Here is a 19,143-nt window from a genome sequence, read left to right as displayed (position 1 = left end):
TGTGAGTGTGTATCCATGTGAGTGTGTGAGTGAGTTTCTGTGTGTGAGAATTTGTATGTGTGTATGCATGTGTGTAGGTGTGTGAGTGTGTGTGTGAGTGAGAGAGAGAATGTGAGTGTGTATATGTCAGTATGAGTGTGTATCTATGGGAGTGCATGAGTGAGAGTTTGTGTGTATATGAGTGAGTGTGAGAATTTGTATGTGTTGGGGCCAGTGGAGAGTTGACTCACATTAGAAGTCACACACAGAAGGCAGCATGGACAATACTCTGGGAGACATGGGGTTCTGACATATTCGGGATAGGCCTGGGTATGTGGTATGATGGTCACTTAAAACTGATTGATTAAATCAAACCATGTCTCCCAATACTTAGCAGAACTCATCAAAGGAGACTTAAAAGGTGAGACATGTATATGTCACCACTCGAGTTCTCTGTCGGGGAGGTAAGGCACTCTTTTCTGTTACCGTGAGAGCTAAGTCCTAAGAGGCAGAACACATTATTAATCCAGAGTTCTCAAAAGTACGCTCTATAGGGCAGGCTAATCCACATTAAAGCTTTACATAAAATATGGATCTAGAGGCCTCCCTGAGTCATGTGTTTAACATTCCCCCATCCTCAGACTCACCAGTAAACAAGAGGCATTGCTGACCTGGTCTGGAACAAGTTTCTTCCTGAAGAAACCTGCTGGAGGTGCTGACCTTACTCTTACCCACATTCGGGTGGTTACCCATTCAGATGAGCAGGTGATCACCCCAGGGGTGATCCTTACCTGGAGCATGAGCCTATCCCAGGTCTTGGTGACACCGTTGTTCTTCCATTCGTCATCATTGGTTGGGGGGCTGTTGTTCTGATACCTCTCCAGCATCTGCTTCAGGAAGAGGTTGGTTGTGAACTGCAAGGGTGGGAACGACACAAGAGAGTCAGCACACCTGCTCCCCAGAAAGGCCAAGTCTTTCTGTAGAGCCTGTTGCTCTACAAATTGAACATTCTCTTGGAGGGAAGCTAAGCTCAGGGGCACTACGCTCATTTGGCCTTTGGGTTTCCATATAAGAAGAAATCACTGCATGACTGGGCATTTTAAGGATGGTGTAGATTAGGGAAACAGTGAGAGATGGAACAAGAAAGATTCTGAGTTATGTCTTCCACAAGGCAGCACATGCAGAAAGGCCATGGTATGGATCACAGCTTGGGCATCGGGAATCAGGCTGCCTGGGCTCAGAATTCTTGCTGTGACCTGCCAACCATTCGTCCCTCGATACATTTCTTTGCTTTTAATGCCTTTCTCTTTTAATTTAGAAAAGACAAGCAATGCTTTCCAATACTTCACGAGTATTAATAGTGTGCATATTAGCATGATGAGCGCACACTGAGTCAACGCACGTCCGTTGCTAGGGTGTCAGAGCTACTGTCGTTTTTTGCTCTGTGCATTTGGGGACTATACTCACAAAGTCTCGTTGTGTTGCTGCTGTGATACAAGACGCCACTTCAAAACCGTACACTATGAACATCATGATGAAGTACTGGGAGAGAAACAGACGAGAACCGAGAATTATAGCAGACATTTCACTAAGCGGTTGCTATGAGTCTTAAGCACATTCATCTAAACGTGGTATCCAAGCAGTTGGGTAGTACAAACTCTTTTTGACCAGCTGCTTGGATTGGGGTGAGTGCTAGGTGCTCGGACCAAGGTGGTGTGTGGGTCAGCTCAGTTCTCTGCTTATCTCTGGAAGAAATGACCACTCAGTTTGGAGTTTTCTCATCCTGAATTCTATTTTAATGTGGGGGAGAGAATCTAAACAATGAAGGAATGTGTGGGCTTTTCAGAGTTTTTTGGTACGCCCGACATGCGTGGTGGCTGGCAAGATAGCCTGAGTGCGTCATACCTGACAATGAGTGTTGTAAATCCCTTTAAGTGGGAGTCATTTTCTTTATGAACTGCTGAAAACATAGAACCACAGAAGTCAGGAAAGGATGACGAACTTGTTTCATGCCGTGTGGCTTTCCTACCCAGTCTCATCTCTAAGGAGCAGGCATCCTTCCGGCATAGAGACTCACTGTTCACACAGAACACACACCCATGTTCTAGTGATACCAGCTCAGGTGAGGGAAGCAGAGCTCTCTATGCACTGCTTCTGCTGTGCATGCATGTGGGAGCATGGGCTGCAAGTCACTGTGCGTGAACAGCGCAGCCCTGCCCTGCCCCTAGTGTCTGGGGCAGCAGACATAGCTGACCAGCAGACACCTCTCAGTGAGAGCCCCTGTCTTGTACACTTTTATTCACTATCTTTCCTCATGTCGTTTTTGGGAAGGACTGTAGAGTAGGTGGAGGAACTTGTCCTCCCTCTTTGGGGTGTTTGTGGGTTCAAAGGTCAGAACCTTTTGCTGCTTTCACTGTCTGACCCCCAAACAAAACAACAACCCTGCCACTCCCCAGCCCCAACTGCCTCTGTGGAAAACAATCAAGAAAGAGACTTTTCAGAAACTCCAGTAACCCTCCCCATATTGGCTACTGCCTTGCTTGCTGTCAAGAGCTTTGGTGGCTCCTCTTACAAAACCTCAGGACTCCTTAGAATTAGGCTAGAGAGAAGGCCCGGGTGTAGTCTGTGCTTGTTTTCAGGAAGATCTCTCTGTTCTTGCCCTCTTTCCTGCGCTCCTTTCCCTACTCTTTCAGAGTGCATTTGCCCTGGAACTAACTCACCCAAAGGAAACAGAGAAGGCAAACATTCTGCATTCCCGGGTACTAGGGCAATGGTTACCTGAGAAAAGTAGACCAACAAGCTCCTTAAGTGGCTAAGGTTCTTCTACAGAAGTGGGACTCAGGGTAGGGGAGTTACTTCAGGGGTAGGGAGAGGTATGGGGGTGGGTGTATATGTGCATGTGATGACAATGACACAAACTGCTGTCCTGGGGCCCAGGAGCAGAAGGCAGAGATCTAGGCCCAAGTGAGATTTCCTTCCCTTTCATTTCCATTTGCAAAGGCAGACAGAACATGACCTAGTCAGTGCCTTGAGACCACAGATGAGTGTGAATGGGTCACTTACAATGGTGCTCTTTGTGGTCTTCCAGGGTTCCTGTGCTGCGGAGTAAATGATGGTGTGGGGCAGGCAGCCATGACACAAAAGCCATTGGCCTTGGACTTGAAAGTCTTCAAAAAAAAAGGGGGGGGCTCTTGTCTGCTATGTGAAATTTGTGTCTACTTTCTGTTTTGTATCTTAACACCTCAACACTTAAAACTAACTATTATTCAAGGGGGAAAAATCTAACAAAAAATTTCCATGGTGTCATTTCGTATGTCAATGTAATTCCTGGCTGTGACTGTTGGGCACATGCAGACAGCAGCTGGAGAAGCACACATCTGCACATAGTCAACTAGACCATCTACAGGTGTTTCTATTTTCAGTTTGTTTTACTAAAACCTGAACTTTCAACCAGGAAGGGCATCTTCACCTCCTACATGGATGATGTTGCAACAGGGGACCTCTTCTATCCCCCCTTTTGTCCACTCATCTAGAATCCTTCTTCCACTTAGCCCACTGAAAACCAAAGCTCTTTGCTCAATGGAGAAGAAACAGTTCACCAAAATTGGCACAGGAAAGCAACTGCAGAGAATTTATTAGTTGTTATTTTGAAAAAGGGTTTATTATAGTGAAGGCTGGTCTTGAACTTGCTATGTAGCTAAGGATTACCTGGAATTTAGGATCATCTTGCTCATACCTACAGAACAAACAGATTTACAGATGGGCACCACCATGCCCAGATATTATGGTGCTAGGGACTGAACCCAAGATTTCATGTGCAGGCACTCTGTCAACTGAGCTACATTCCCAGCTTGTCATGGGTTGTAAGATCTTACCGCCAAGAGGATTTTCCTGTTGGATTTCATAATTCCTACTATGGCTAGAACGGATAAGCAGAAGAGGCAGATGCCCACGAACATGCCTATCCAAGCTGCCCCAAAGATATCATCATTGTTGGTGGCTTCAAGAAGTGGATAAAGACTGTGTTGGTCAGATACGAAGAAGATACACTCTGCTGTCAGGGCGATGCCACACATCTGGAAACAAGATGAGAATGAGTCTGTCAGGCTGGTGACTAAGAGCAGAGCATCAAGGGAAAGGGGATGGGTGCAGGTAGGCTCTAGTGGTAAGTCTTTTACATCTTACAGAGGCTTTCTGCAATGAATCTCCCATTGCCAGGAGACCCAACAGCTATTTCTACCTTGCTTCCTTCTTCCATATAACCTCTACCTTTAATACTTTCTTCCACATATATGTCTGTCTGTTTGCTACTTGGGAAAACATTTAAATAACCCCAGACCATCCATAAAGCCCCTTGGGATATGACCCACTCAGACAGTGCATTCTTGTATGAAGGTTATTCTCCTATCCTATCCCATTGCAAACTTTCCTGGGTTGAAATACTTGAAGTGTCCTGGCGATTGCCACAGTGGTTCTGGAATTGTTGTGACTGTTTTCCCAGGACTCATATTCTATGAATGAAGCACCATGGTCCTGAGTGATGATGACTTGTCCATAGCTACAGAGAAGCAGCCTTGAGCCAATGACCGGCTCTCTTGACTCCCTGACTAATGCTCTTCCCTTATGCCCTTGCCCACACAGCTTGGGTTCTCACAGCTTTACAGAAGAACATCTGTTTCAGCACCTTCAGTAACAGTCCCCAAGCCAAACCAAGGGGCAGCTGGACAGAAGCATAAATGGATGAGTAGATGGTGTGTTTAGACACTGACTGTGGTGAGCACATGACGCTTAATAGTCATTATGTCTTAAAAATTGGAAAGGGAATAATCTAATTTAATGTTGACCATGGTCTTCTGTCATAATAGGTGATTATATACAACTATTTTAAGATTCTAGTGAGTATATTTACTACCACGTTTCTTAAAATGAAGGCACTATAAAGGGGAATAATATTTACAATATTTTCTTAAAGTTTCACTTTTAATTTATCTAAAAGCCATCTTTACAAGAAGAATACCATTTTTTGAAAAGTACTCATGACTTACACCAACAATCACGTGTCCAAAAATCAACAGGCCCTGGAAGCAGCGAACAGTGGAATCGTCTTTGGCCATCTTCGGGATTCCCACAAGCTGAAGACACAGTTAAGAATGTTACATTGGATAGCAGCAAATACTGCTTCAGTCTCTACACTGTCAGCAAATCATGACATCCCGTTTCCCTTTTTTTGTATTCAAATCAAGGTCATGAAAGCTTGACCTCATTTGATACCTGAGGTCAGCCATCACAGGAGTTTTCTTTTTTTTTTTTTTTTTTTTTTTTTTTTTTCAGAGCTGAGGACCGAACCCAGGGCCTTGCGCTTGCTAGGCAAGCGCTCTACCACTGAGCTAAATCCCCAACCCCCACAGGAGTTTTCTAAAGAACAAAATAAGGGCTTTTAGAGTCAGATCTGTATCCTTCAGGAGTCCCTTATGGTATGAAAGACACCAGAATCATCCTTCTGAGAGGGGTACTGAGGTTCTTCAAGGTCACCAGGAGCACAAACAGCAGACCTGACATGGCGATGACCAGGCTGACACACACGGAGAGCCTCTGGTATTACCACTGTCATCCTTGGGCAAGGCAACCATAGGAAAACTAAGAGAGTTGACTGAGGCCATTTTGGCCTGTGGGTTAATGTTAAATATTTTGTTATACTAAAGAACACAGGTTGTACAAAGTGAAGTTCCCTCTTGCATGAGACAAGTGCAGAGAAAAGAGGGATGTGTAGCTCCCCTGTGCACTCTTCTAGGGACTTCATGTGCGTAATAGATTCTCAGAACCCAACTAGAACAAAGCTGTGGGAGAGGAGGAGGCTCTTTTATTCACTAGGCCATAAAAGCCTAAGTAACTGGTAAGTGCTTTTGAGGATACACAGACAGAAATGGCAGATTTGGGGCATCTTTGGTCTGTGTGACTCTAGGGCCCACACTCTTCCCTGCAGCTTACACTGGCTGCTAGAAACTATACAGTTTATGCCAGATGCAACTAAGCACGGACCTCTTTGCCTCTTGTGGTCTGGAAAGGGCACAAGGTTAAATGTTTGGGTCAATCATTTTTGGTTTCAGTACTTGAGACATGTTGAGAGAAGTTGCTCACATCCCTGTACATTTTATTCTTTAGTTAACCAATTGACACTCAAAAGGTATTAAATGATACAATTTGCATGTTGATGCATTTAAAGATGAATGAGGAAGATGGTTACAGTCTAGGATTCTATGCTAGGAGAGAAGCTAAAGTCTCAAGTTGTTAGAATGCGTAAGTGGATGTCTAAATACATGAGTTGGAGTCTGAGTGTGAAAGGCTTCAGCTTAGCGGGTTATATAGTGTCAGCGTTCGGATCAGAGAGTAGAGGTAGGAGGTGGAGGAGGATTGTGGGATGAGTGGTAGGCAGGAAAGGGGAAGAGAGACAGGGTAGATTCAGAAGCGCAAAGTGAAGACAAGATACCAAGTTAGCCAGTTTGGCTGAACTCCTGGTTTGTGGGGCTCTCTCTCTCAAACCATGTGCTTTTGTGTGTCTGTGTTAGTGCATGCTGTATGTGTGTGGATGCCTATGTAGGACAGAGGGCTCAGATTCCCTGGAGCTGGAGTTACAGGCTGTTGTGAGTCACCTGATTTGGGTGATGGGAAGTGACCTTGGGCCCTTTAGAAGAACAGTTTGTGCTCTTAACCGCTGAGACTCCTTCAGCCTAAGTCTTTTTAACTCTATAAGGTGCATATTAATAACATAAGTATTTTAATTATAATAACCTAAGTAATTTAAACATCCTTAAATATTTTCCCATTTCTTTTAACCTTGAAGGTTGTGGGAATTTAAAAAGTTAAAATGTATGAGTGTTTCTAACTCAGAGTTTGGCACACATAATTCCATCAATGTTTGTCAAAGGAACAGAAGAATCTGAGCCCTTGTTACAGCATCTTCTGATCCTCCCCCATCCTATGGAATTTCTGCTTAGAAATGCCATTTATTTATCTGAGGTAACTCTTCCATATCAGATGAGCAGAGCCTTACGGTGCCTAGAAGGCTCTGACGGGGAGACTCTAACTGGTACAGCCGGATCAGTTACGTCGTAAAGTTTGTTATTGGCATGCACAGACATTAATCCTGACCAGTTGGACTGCTCTCTAAGCTAGACACAAACTAAACAGACTTTGAAAGATAGACCTTCAGATAACAGAAACACAGTCTGTAAAGGGCAACTATCTGCAGAGGCCAAGTTCAACTTCGTTACTGACCATCATTGTACCGATTCTGCACCTGTTTGGCACATTGCAGTTTCTTGGTAGCAGTAAGATTAGTTAGGCTCAAAGAACAGAGAAGAGAGATTTTTTTTTCTTTCAAGGAATTTAAAGTGGCCCTATAGCACCAAGGGTTTTAAAGGCAAATTAACTAGGGCCAGTGCTTAGAAAGGGGGAGTTCTGAGAGGTGTGGAGGAAAAGGAAGGATCCAGGTAGATGTTCAACAAGGGGGTCTCCACTGGTCCAGAAGAAGCTGAAGGAATCCTGAGCAAGGGATGTTGGCACAGTACTGACCGCTTTTCCAGAGGTCACCGGGTTTTAGAAGTGGGTAGTTATTTGGCTACTTTGGTTACATGATGGAAAAGAAGAGAATGCTAAGAGTCAGGATTGGGATAGGAAATGCAGATCAGAGTGGAGGAGAGAAGGGAGGGGTAGTCAGGGGGCCGATTTGAGCAAGAAATCCATGGGAGAACCTAGATGGTAGCATGGTAGGAAATGCTGCTGAGACAGTGGCCCGTGGTTTGGTAGCTTGAGAAAGGATTGTATCAATAGGCAAGGTGTTCTGAACTTGCTGCCTCTTCCCAACTTTTTTCAAATAGCAACTTAGAAAGTTGTGCTTGTCTTGGTGCTGGAGAGATGGGTCGGCAGTTAAGAGTGACTGCTGCACTTTCAGAGGACCTGAGTCCAGTTCTCAGCATCTGAGGTGGGCAGCCCACAATTGCCTGTGACTCCAGGGGGTCCAATGCTCTCTGGCCTCCAAGGGCACCTGAATGTTCATGCGTGCACCACTCCCATGCACGTAATTAAAACTAAGATGTTCTTGTCTTGTCTTAAAGAAAGCCACACTCATTTTGCAAAAGTGACCCAAAAGAATGGAATCTGCCACCTATGGCCCCTTCAGTGTTCCATTCTGTCTCAGGCATCTTCTCAACAGACCTGATTAATGGGTATTTTTGACAAAATTCTAGGCTTGTTTCTTATTGCCATAGTAACAGATTTCTTCAATCTTACAAAGGTAATTGCTGACTGTTTGGGGTCAGAAGTCTGAAATGAGAGTCATTGGGTTAAAATCCATGTTGGCTAGGTTGAAAAATCCTTTCAAAAGTTTAAATGTTTTATATTTTTGAGAATTTCATGCACAAATACTGTATCTATTATAATCATTTTCCCTCTCCTCTCTAATCCTTCCTGTATCTACTTAGTGCCTCTCAAATGTATGACTTCTTTTATAATTATTATTGTCTCACACACATACATACATGTACACACACATATGTGCATGCATACATACATGCAAACACACACATACACAAACCTACTTAGCCTATATAGTGTTATTTCTATGTCTTTTGGGCTGATCACTTGGGATTGGATGACCCCTCTGGGGGCTGGCCTATGTAGGAAGCCTCTCCCCCCCCCCCCCGTTCTCTTTCTTATTAGCCATTGGCTGCCCTTCATCTAGGGGTGGGGCTTTCCCCATCCATGTTGGTGTTGCCATGTAGGACTTGTTTGGGTATCCCTATAGTTGAAGTTCCATGGAATACACACTTCTTAAGCATCTAGCCTGAGAATCTAATTCCTTCCATCTTGACAATGAGGAAAAGAAGCTGGAGAGATTCACTTGCTCAAGGCTGTGCTGACAGAAAGCCCAGGACCCAGAGTCAAATCCAAGTCAGCCTGACTCCTGGTTATTCAGCACCAGAGTTTAGCAATCTGCTTTAAGTAGAAAATGAAATGCCAGCCTAGCTTCCTTGCCAACCTGGGAACAAAGAGAACACATATATTTTCTCTATACAGAAGAGTAGTTCTTTGAGAAAGTTAGAAACACCAGGCCTCCCTCCACACACTTCCCTAGTTTCTTGTCTTAGCCTTTCCACATGGCGTTACATTAGCATTTTCCCATTATTATCCAGGAGACTATACAGGTGTTTTTTAAACCCACAGCTCCCCCTTTTACTTTCTGGAAATGAAGGGTGGGCTCTGAAGCCAGTGGGAGATCAGTGTTTGACAGCATTTCCTCAGACATCTGTGCTTTGTTTTGTCAAGATAGGGTCTTGCACAGACCAACTGACCTCAAACTTGTGGTCTTCCCACCTCAGCTTCTCAAGGGTGCCATGATGCCTCCCTGCATCTCTTGTTTAGAATAAGTTGATATTTGTGGCACCTCTCTCTCAGCCATATATGTCAAGAGAAGCCAGATGCAGGCTTCCTGTTGTTCATTCATTGTGTAGTGCAGTAGTTGTGCTCTGATGGTGAGCTCACTAGACTTGGTGGCAGGATGCCGGATTCAAAGTCAAGTTTCCCTATCAAGGGTTTCTATAAGCAATGGCTGACCTTCTTATTATCTGTCTGTTTCTTTGTTTATAAAACGGTTAGGATACAACTTGTTTCATGGGGCTAGAGACTATGATCCTCAAATACTAAGACTGTTGACAAAAAAGAGATTATGAATGATGACCAGGGAATATTTGAAAAGGAGAGGGTCTTGCGTTAAGGTTACATTTAAATACTGTAGAGACCCATAGAACATTGGGCGGAGGTACTGATGATAACTACCTTCACAAGCTCGTAGGCCAAGGGGAATCAACCTCATATCCACGTCCTCTCCTCTGATGGGCAGCTACTCTGGCAGAGGACACTGGAGGCCTCACACCCACTGGTACCCTTTCTTGTTCCTTCTTGTTTCCATAATTGGCTTTAAGAAAACTCTCACTGGGAAAAGGGAAAAAGCCTCCTAGCTGTGCTGGGGTGTGGCTGGTATCAGGTACCAAGTTGCACGTCTGTCCACAGAGAGGGTGTCTGTACATTCCATCAGCATTCCTGCCCGGTTAACTCTTGCCTCCGTGTACTGGCCAGTGCTGAGCCCTCTGACTCAGACTGTGGTGATGTAGACATAACCTCTGAGATTTTCTGTTGCACGGGGATGCTTGCTTTCTTTCTTTTTCTTCATTTTTTTTTCCTCTCTGTAGGAACATGTTAGATTCCAGCTGCTGCTCAGGCTGACAGAACTTGCAGCAGCTCTTTCACAGGGACCGAACAAGGACAGTCTGTGAGTCCCTAACTGACAGACTTCCAAGCGCCTCTCTCACCGGTGAAGTGAGTTTATATCAAAGGCAGGCATTGTGACTACACATCGTGTCCCCCACCACTTTCTCTACCTCCTTCCAGAGAGCATGGCTTCAGGCTTGTACCTCGAGAGCTCCTCCATCCAGAGATAGGTATAAAAATAGACCACACTTCTGCCATTTGGTCCCTGATTCCTCTTCCAGAGATCGTGCCATGCTGTCTGTCTCTGGTCCTGGGGCCTGGAGATTCCTCGGAGCCCCCAGCATGCTGCTGCCCCTGTTTACCCATTGCATTAATAACTTTTCTAATAAACCTTTCACTCTCCACTTTCCCTCAGTGTCCCTCTTGAACCACCCCCCTCCCCCGCCACTGTGAATCTCTTTACTCTTGTAGCTCCTGTGTAGGGCTTCCTGCATGTTCTAGCAAGAGAAGAGGTTAGGGAGTGAGGAGAAGCAGGAAGAACATGGGCTTTGGCTAGATCTTGGTATGAATCTTAGTTTGATCACATAATAGTTCTGTGACCCCAATATTCTTGTTGAGCCTTATCTGTCAATGAGAACTGTAAGGCCCAGCATCAAGGGTTCCATAGAAATTAAATGAAAATATGCAAAAGTCTCATGCCATATTGGTTGTCTAGGCAATATTACATTTTTTGGTTTTCATCTCAGTTCCTTGAAGCTTCTTGAAGCAGGTAGACTAGAGCTAACAAGACAAGAAATGCTGAAGGCAACTAAAACAGTGGCTTCATTTAAAAACAAAACATCATCTTATATATATGAGCAGATTAAAATATTGTGTCTTTGGCTGGAACAAGAGTGGGTGATCTGAGCACCCGTCACTAGCTCCCTATCTTGTTTGAAACCAGTATTATAGGACTAACAGAAAAGAAAGATGTAGGCAGATCCCTGAGCTTAGGAGGCAGTCACCAAGGAGTTTATGAAGAACAGCCAGAGAGTGCTGGCCACGACAGAAGTTGACAGCACAGAGTCTCTGTGCAATTGATCAACCGATGGATTCACCGGAGAATGTCTAGAAGTTGTTCCTGGAAAATGGACAAGTGAACTTGCTTACCGTTTACAGCCAGAAGGCTGTCTGGGGAAAGATGCACTCCTGGTACTTCACACACAAAACAGGATTTGTGTGTGAAGGCAAATAAGTGCCTGGAGGATTGGGGTGCTGCTCAGTGGGTAAAGCAGGTGCTTCCCTCATACAACGCTCTGGGTACCATTCTATGTATTGCATTAGGCCAGATACAAGACGTGCCAATTGTCTCGGCACTGGGAGGCAGAGGCAGCACGATCAAAGACCAAGCTCATTCTCAACTCCATAATGAGCTCCTGGACATCATGGGCTACATGAAACCCTGTTTCCAAACACAATCAAACAAATCCTGGGGGAAAGGCTGGACTGGTACACAATTTGGATTAAAACCAAAAGATTTAAATGAAGTTCGATCCTGACAGTCATTTTTAGTTTTTTTCTTAAGAAATCTTTTATTTTCTTTTATGTGCATGAGTGTTTGCCTGCATGTGGGTCTGTATGCTGCATGTGTCCTCAATGTTCATAGAATCCATAGTCCAGAGTCCCCAAGGACTGGAGTTAAAGACAGATATGAACTGCCATGTTGGTGTTGGGAATAGAGCTGAGGTCCTCTGGAAGATCAGCCAGTACTCTTAACCTCTCCAGCCCCATGATGGTTAGTCTTTAAAAGACACTATGAATTTCTTACCTTCCCAAGAAGAGAAAGAAGAGAGGAGGAATAAATAGCTACTTCTCTACATACAGGATATAAATTGTTTCCTTTGCATGTTTAATAAAGAAGTATCAAATAAACTTCTTTTGAGGATTAACTGTACACTGTTTTACGCATCTGTGTAGGTGCGTGTTTTGTGTGCAAGTATATATGTGGACTGAATGCCTGTCCAGTGCCCTCTGAAGAGGGTATCAGATCAATATCCTGCAGCAAGAGAGATGGTTGTGAGCTACCATGTGTATGCTCAGTATTGAACCTGACATGGGTCCTCTGGAAAAGAAACAAGGTCCCTTAACTGCTGAGCCATCTCTCCAGCTCCTGGGAGGGCTAATTTTATTTTGGGTAGGACATGGAGCCTAGTTTTGTTTTATTTATTTTTTTGTTTTGTTTTTCCCTTGAAATACAAGTCTAGGTATTGCTATGAAAATTCTTTTGCTCAGATATGACAATCAAATTTTGTTCAGATATAGCATAAATATTAAAATTCAGATATAAAGATATAACCTCTTTTTAAGGTGTGGTCTCAATATGTATCACAGACTAGCCTTGAACTTGTGATTCTCCTGCCTCAGCTTTCCAAATGCTGGGGTTAAAGGTGTATACTACCGCATCTATAGATTTTTGAGTAAAGTAACTTATCCTCCGTCTCACGGAGGGCCCTCTCTAGTCATTTGAAGGCTGTAAGTGCCAACACTGTGTTCTCTGAAGAAACTGCAGTTCTTTCTAAGGTTACAGCATAGAAACTGGTCTGAGTTTCCAATCTGCAAGATCAACTCATCTCTGAGTTTAAGACTGCTGACCTACTGTGTAGATGACAGACTTACTGGTAGCCAAAATCACACAATCTAGCAAGCAATCCAGTTCCTTAAGCTCCTTCTCTCAATAGAGTCACACACACACACACACACACACACGCACGCACGCACGCACGCACGCACGCACGCACGCACACGCTGTGCATATGTATACGCACCCTTGTGTATCCTAAGAGTTTTATTTCTTGGAGAACCTTCTTTGTCAAGGAAAACCTTGAGTAACATTTAAATTTGAATAGATCTGTCTTTTCAGTAGAAGCAAAAGTGCTGTTTTCTGATGACTCTCAAGGCCCTTTGGCCTTTTTTTTTCCCACTGACAGCTGTCAATGTCTGAATCAAGTGAAGTCACTAACTTCTGCTCCTACTCTATGTGTGCTTCCTAAAGCAGAGGTTCTCAAGTTATCTTTCACAGCACAGTCATTCCATCTACTGTAAAAACACGCATTGATGCCCAAGTCAAAGAATGCAGATATTTCCTAATTTGAAAAAAAATGTAGCCATCAGAATATGTGATTCTGTAGGTTTCCTTTTTATCACTTTTCTTAAAATTTAGGTACTATTCCGATGTGTATCTTAGGACTTAGCATATAGTACAAAAGTAAGCTAAGTGGTCTACTTAATTATTTCACTTTAGTCTATCAACACTTAGTGGTCCACAGACATAAATAGCCTTTCAAAGGCCAGCTATTTGATGTTAAGATTCATTGTTCTGAATGGAGTTCTGATTTCGTTAACTTTTCAGGGCTCCCTGAGGCCTTAATTTAGTGGTTCTCAACCTGGGGAGTGGGGACGGTGTGTTGAGACCTCTTTGGCAAACCTCTATCTCCAAAAATATTTACATTATGATTCATAACAGGCCAAAAAGTTCATTTGTGAAATTGCAACAAAATCAATTTTATAGTTGGGGGGTGTCACCACAATATAAGGAACTATGTTGAAGGGTCACAACATTAGGAAGAAGGTTCAGAACCACTGGCTTAATTTGACGGAGAATCCTAGGAACATCTTGTTACACGCAAGCGTCTTCCTGTGTCATTCTGTCCCATCCCTCCTCTTGCTCAGCAGTCTTTGTTTCCAGTGGGTCTCTTCAAACCCAGATTGCCTCCCGTCCTGTTCTGCTACAGTAGAAGTTAAGAACCATTAGGTGTTTTGGTTCTTGTAGACAGAGCGATAATTTCTCTCTATCTCTCTCTGTCTCTCTCTGTCTCTCTCTGTCTCTCTCTCTGTCTCTCTCTGTCTCTGTCTCTCTCTCTCTCTCTCTCTGTGTGTAAAATATTAGCCAGATTTAGCCATTCTGTTTTTTAGTCAACTGGAGAGAGACTAGGAAACCTCTAAGCTCTATTCAACACAGCACCCAGGCTGCCTGCTCCTGGTATTTCCTGGTTTCTTTTAGTCATCCCTTTGTGAATTTTCCTCTTATTTCTGCCCACTGAACCCTTTCCCCAACTGCCCCTGTCTGGGATTATGCTTCCTTCATCTCTACACCTTTCTGTTCTTAGTCAACAGGAGTGTTATGCTCTACTTTTTGGCTGCGTATGCTTAACTTTTCTTCCCTATTGGCTTCTGCTAAAGCAACCTAGTCTAATTCTTTTCTTTACCCATGCTTATGTGATGTCATTCTGAATGCACAACAGAACAGATTGTGTGCATTAAAAAAAGCCAATTTTGATAAAAAAATAGTATCAAAAAACAAACTATAAACACTCAGGTTGTCACAACTTGAAGTCAATGATCATACTCTTGGTTGTTTTTATACCACTAAGAAGATAACTAATTAAGGAAGAATCAAGATGTCTTTGATCCAGACTTTGAGCTCATTCATGGTGTGATGGTTTCTTAAGTTTGGCTGTAAACTCAGAAGCTCTGCAGTCATTTTCTCTCTGTACAGATGAGGAAACTGAGGACCAGAGAGGGCTTGTGATTTATTCCAGACTATCAATGCTTTAAACAGATTTCAAATCCAGTGCAAGTTTCCTGACTCACAAGCCAGCTTTATAGTTTGACACTAATAGTGTCTTAAAAATTTTAATTTATTATTGCATGTGTACTGCATATGGTGTGTGTGTGTGTGTGTGTGTGTGTGTGTGTGAATATGGGCATGTGCATGTTATTGCCTATCTGTAGAGGTCAGAGGGCAGCTGTGGGAGTTGTTTCTCTCCTTCCACCATGGACCTTAAGAACTAAGCTTAAGTCGCCAGGCTTACCAGGCAAATGTCTACCTGATAAGCCATCTTGCTGGCCCTAATGTTTCTTCTTTTCAAGATAAGACATTGTTTCCATTTATGTTTAAAATTAAGAGGCATTGCCATTGATCTTTTATCTTACAGTTAAGAGAACCTTGCAAAGCCACCAGGAGAAAGCTTTCCTCCTCCTCCTCCTCCTCCTCCTCCTCCTCCTCCTCCTCCTCCTCCTCTTCCTCCTCTTCCTCCTGCTCAGTCTTTCTCTATCTTCCCTCTAATTTAGGAAATGCCATAGTTACAAAATCATTCCTTTATTCCTTTGCTTCTGGTTAAAATACAAAAACATCCAGGGAACTCACGATGGGTCTTGAGAGTCATCGATGGCAATGGCTCATCGTGAATTTATTAGATCTCTCTTCACACTGCTCTTCAGAGGGAGAATAAAGGTACCACCAGAAGGAGACAGAGCCCAGATGAACGTAGGGCTTAAAAGGACAAACTTCCCTATTCAAACTTGGAGACCCAGAGGCTGGGCGTGGTGACACATGTCTGTAACTCCATTAGCCAAGAGAGGAGAGTTCAGTCTGGGCTACATTTTGAGAGACCCTGTTTTCAAAACATAAAACAAAACAGGAAAGGAGAGGGAGGGAGAGATGAAGGAGAGGAGGGAGAGATATGGAAGGAAGGAGGGACTGGAAGGAGGGAGGGAGGGAGAGAGAGAGAGAGAGAGAGAGAGAGAGAGAGAGAGAGAGAGAGAATGGGGCTTGGATCTTGTTCTCTGGATAGATGACTCCAGAGATGTGATATGTCCTGTTGTCCTGCCTGCCATTTAGCACACAGTGTTAGGGGCTGGTTTGTGCCTCTCACACACCTCTTATTCTCACGTACCACTCACTTTCCTCAGCTGTGTGAAATCTCTTTACCTGACAGTACTAGAAAGGGAGTAGGCAGGATGAGGTGACTTACACTTAAGGATCAAGCAGCGGAGAGCAGAGAAATAGCTGTGTCACTAACAGTGGCTGACTGTGAGTCACTAACAGTGGCTGACCATGTGTCACTAACAGTGGCTGACTGTGTGTCACTAACAGTGGCTGACCGTGTGTCACTAACAGTGGCTGACCGTGTGTCACTAACAGAGGCTGACTGTGTGTCACTAACAGCGGCTGACTGTGTGTCACTAACAGCGGCTGACTGTGTGTCACTAACAGAGGCTGACTGTGTGTCACTAACAGAGGCTGACTGTGTGTCACTAACAGTGGCTGACTGTGTGCCTCACCTTAAGCATTTTCTTGTAACCAAGTATCCCTTGTGAGCCCCACCCTATGCAAGAACTCCCCAGTGACCCAGCCCCTCCATGACTTATTTCAATCACTCAACACTCTGAGAAGCTGTTTACTTTTAGCAGCGCTGATTTTAAGAGGTTAAAAGTGTATGTCTTTCTTTCTTTTTCTTTTCTTGTACATTCATTAAGTTTGTTTTCTTATGAAGTTATTCATATCCAGGGTGTTGATAGCTCCCAACACATTGAATAAGTTGACAAACAATTGCTCACTAATCAAACCAATGTTCAAAGCAGAAGAGAGGTGAGACTCACCTACCAGTCATGAGATTGCCTTTTCAAGTTCAGTACCTCTTTCCCTTGCTCAGGTTTCTTGCACGAAAGAATATAACAAACCACACCTCAAACTCATGCTAGAGAAATTTGGCTTAAAAATGGGAGGGAGGAGGTGGGGGAGAGGGAGTGAAAGAGAAAGACAAACAGAGGCCTTCCTCATCCATGTGGTCTCTGTCCTAGATGGGCAGCAGTGGCTCACCAGGCTTGAGGGCAGCCTGCAGAACCATCAGGCCCAGATCATGGAGGAGGGTCCAGTAGATTCTGGAGCTGATTCACATGGTGGTTTGGAATATATGCAAGAGTGAAAAAAAAGAAAATTTGGCATTTCATTTACTCTTTTTGTCTAACTTCTCTTGCAATCTAAATGTTCACGAGTCTCTTTGGGTAGTTAAAAAAATATGGGAAAGTTGACTTTTTTTTTTTAAAGCCCAGTACAGCAGAAAGAAAGAAAGAAAAAAGTGTGCTACAAGCACACACAAAAAAGCATTTTTACACTTATTGGGAAGATTAATCAAAAGGAGAACTACTTTCTCAAGGAACTTAAAAAAGCACAGCGTCCATGTTAGCTATATGAAGAAGATAATATACAGGCATGAAATGTATTGCCTTCTTTCCTGCTGTGCTTATCCATTTTATTCAGTGAGGAATGGTCTATAAGTATCGCCTTGACTTTTATAAAGACCTTAAAATTAACAAAAAATCATAAATGTCCTTAAAAATGCCTAAAACTACTGAGAAATGAAAATTTAGGCTATGACCATAATCATCAAAGTGTAAATATCCAATAACACTGGTGTTGAGACAATTTGTGTAAAAATATTAGGACAAGAATAAATGTATTTATAACCTGGTAGATCACCTCATTAGCGAACAGTAAAGATGAGTCCTGTAAAAGTAGCCTTGATTAGATAAAACTAATTTGTTGACTTATTCTAGCCCATGTACTGATTAAGCAGAACTGTTTGCAGGGAAGACCCGTGAAGAAACTGCCCCACAGATCCTTTTAAAGGCTTGTCAGACCAAATGATTTCTGACAAGAACAGGAAACTTGGTCAGGCAAAAGGACAGATAATTAGCCAAAGAACATTTTCCAGAAGAGTTATAAGATCTCAAACTACAAAAGGGACAGACTCTACCATTACAGTGTATAGGGCCCCTTTTTCCTTGCTCCCAGGAGAGTAGAGAGAGCCAGTGGGCTGCACTGAAAAGTTTCTGTACTCACACTGGCTGCCTGGTCTCTTCTGCCTTCTCCTCCCGGCGCTGCACAGACTCACTCTGCAAGCATGCGCCAGCCCAAGATGCTTTTCTACCACACTGTATCCTCTGACGCTCCAGTCCCAGGGAAGGGTGGTCTGTGATTGGAAGGAGGCATCTCACATGGGCTGAGCCTGAGGCTGCCTGAACCTGCCTGGCTGAGCAGGAAGCACTGTTTCCTCTGCTGCTTTGGAATGTACATCTCTGATGGAGAGTTCGGCTTTTCTCCTTGAATGCAAACAGGTTTGTGTGTGTGTGTGTGTGTGTGTGTGTGTGTGTTTAGCTGGTGTTCCTTCACTTGACTAGGTCATTAACATCAAGCCTTTGCTTATTAAAGAAACCTGCTCGTGCTCCCCTCTCTACTTGCACAGGGTCAGGGCCAGGCTCAGTTTCTGTAACCACAGACTATATTCGAGGGGACAGTAATATTCATTAGGTGAGTGTCTCAGCAACTAATAAAGGAGAAAACAGTTGGAAACGGATGGAGAAATGCAAACGAAGAGACAGGATCAAGTAATGCTTTGATGTCTTACTAGGTCCTTCCTTTCTCTCGGTCCCTTTCTTCAGGACCACTGAGTCACGTATACACGGCATGAAGAATATTGCTCTTAATGGGAAAGTAGCAACACACGGATAGTTTAGTCTGGTGTTGTGGGGTAGTAAGGGCAGCGATATTAGAAAGTTCTGAGCACTTCAATCAACAGATTGAGAGGTCCTCATAGATTAGTGCCATCTCACCACAGGCTCTTCTTACTCAAGGGACAGAGTTAGTGTGCAGTGTGCTTATTAACAAGTACCCTGAGACCCATGATCACAGAAACATGAGCAGGCTGTAGGTGGGACAGCCTCGGGCTATGTACTGGTAACCTTGAGGATGATGGCTGTCTGAGCTGTGTACTGGCTGCCTCAGTGAGCTCAGTGTTTAGGTGAGGGTACCCTCCCTGGAGAACAGACGTCCATAGCTAAGTCCAGTTTCTGAGCAAGACTGACAATGGAAAGCAGTTAGTGTTTGAAAGGGTACAGAGTGTGATATCTATGTCCCTCTCCATGCCTTCTTCCTCTTCAGTGTTCCAGAGTCCGCTTAGGTGACTAGGGTAATTCATGCAGTAAACTTCTACACCATGGCTAAAAATGAAGCCACATAAAACAGTTCCACGAAGATAAGTTTAGCCATTTATTCAACAAATGTTTATGAAAGCTCAT

The 19,143-nt window shown here is 43.7% G+C and overlaps 1 protein-coding gene across 3 annotated transcripts in view; it reads right to left on the bottom strand.

Annotated features, from left to right (window-relative positions):
* Positions 1-17,965, bottom strand: part of Upk1b (uroplakin 1B) — a 30,121-nt gene extending 12,156 nt beyond the window's left edge. Inside the window, exons 1-5 of one of the 3 annotated variants that reach the window (XM_028788186.1) lie at positions 17,909-17,965; positions 5,025-5,111; positions 3,855-4,055; positions 1,447-1,521; positions 771-893 (exon numbers count right to left, since the gene is read on the bottom strand). In XM_028788186.1, coding sequence (XP_028644019.1) covers positions 771-893; positions 1,447-1,521; positions 3,855-4,055; positions 5,025-5,093 — 468 coding nt within the window. In that variant the 5' untranslated portion in view covers positions 5,094-5,111; positions 17,909-17,965. Of the gene's footprint in view, positions 1-770; positions 894-1,446; positions 1,522-3,854; positions 4,056-5,024; positions 5,112-16,665; positions 16,720-17,908 lie in introns of those variants that run through there. The other 2 variants (XM_028788184.1, XM_028788185.1) reach the window with 2 other exon arrangements.
* Positions 17,966-19,143: the final 1,178 nt, after the last annotated feature.

This window comes from Grammomys surdaster, unplaced genomic scaffold (genome assembly GCF_004785775.1).
Source record: "Grammomys surdaster isolate TR1022 unplaced genomic scaffold, NIH_TR_1.0 125704, whole genome shotgun sequence".
Classification (NCBI taxonomy): domain Eukaryota; kingdom Metazoa; phylum Chordata; class Mammalia; order Rodentia; family Muridae; genus Grammomys; species Grammomys surdaster.
Note: the sequence above shows the minus strand (reverse complement) of the source record. Positions and strands in the feature narration are given on the sequence as shown.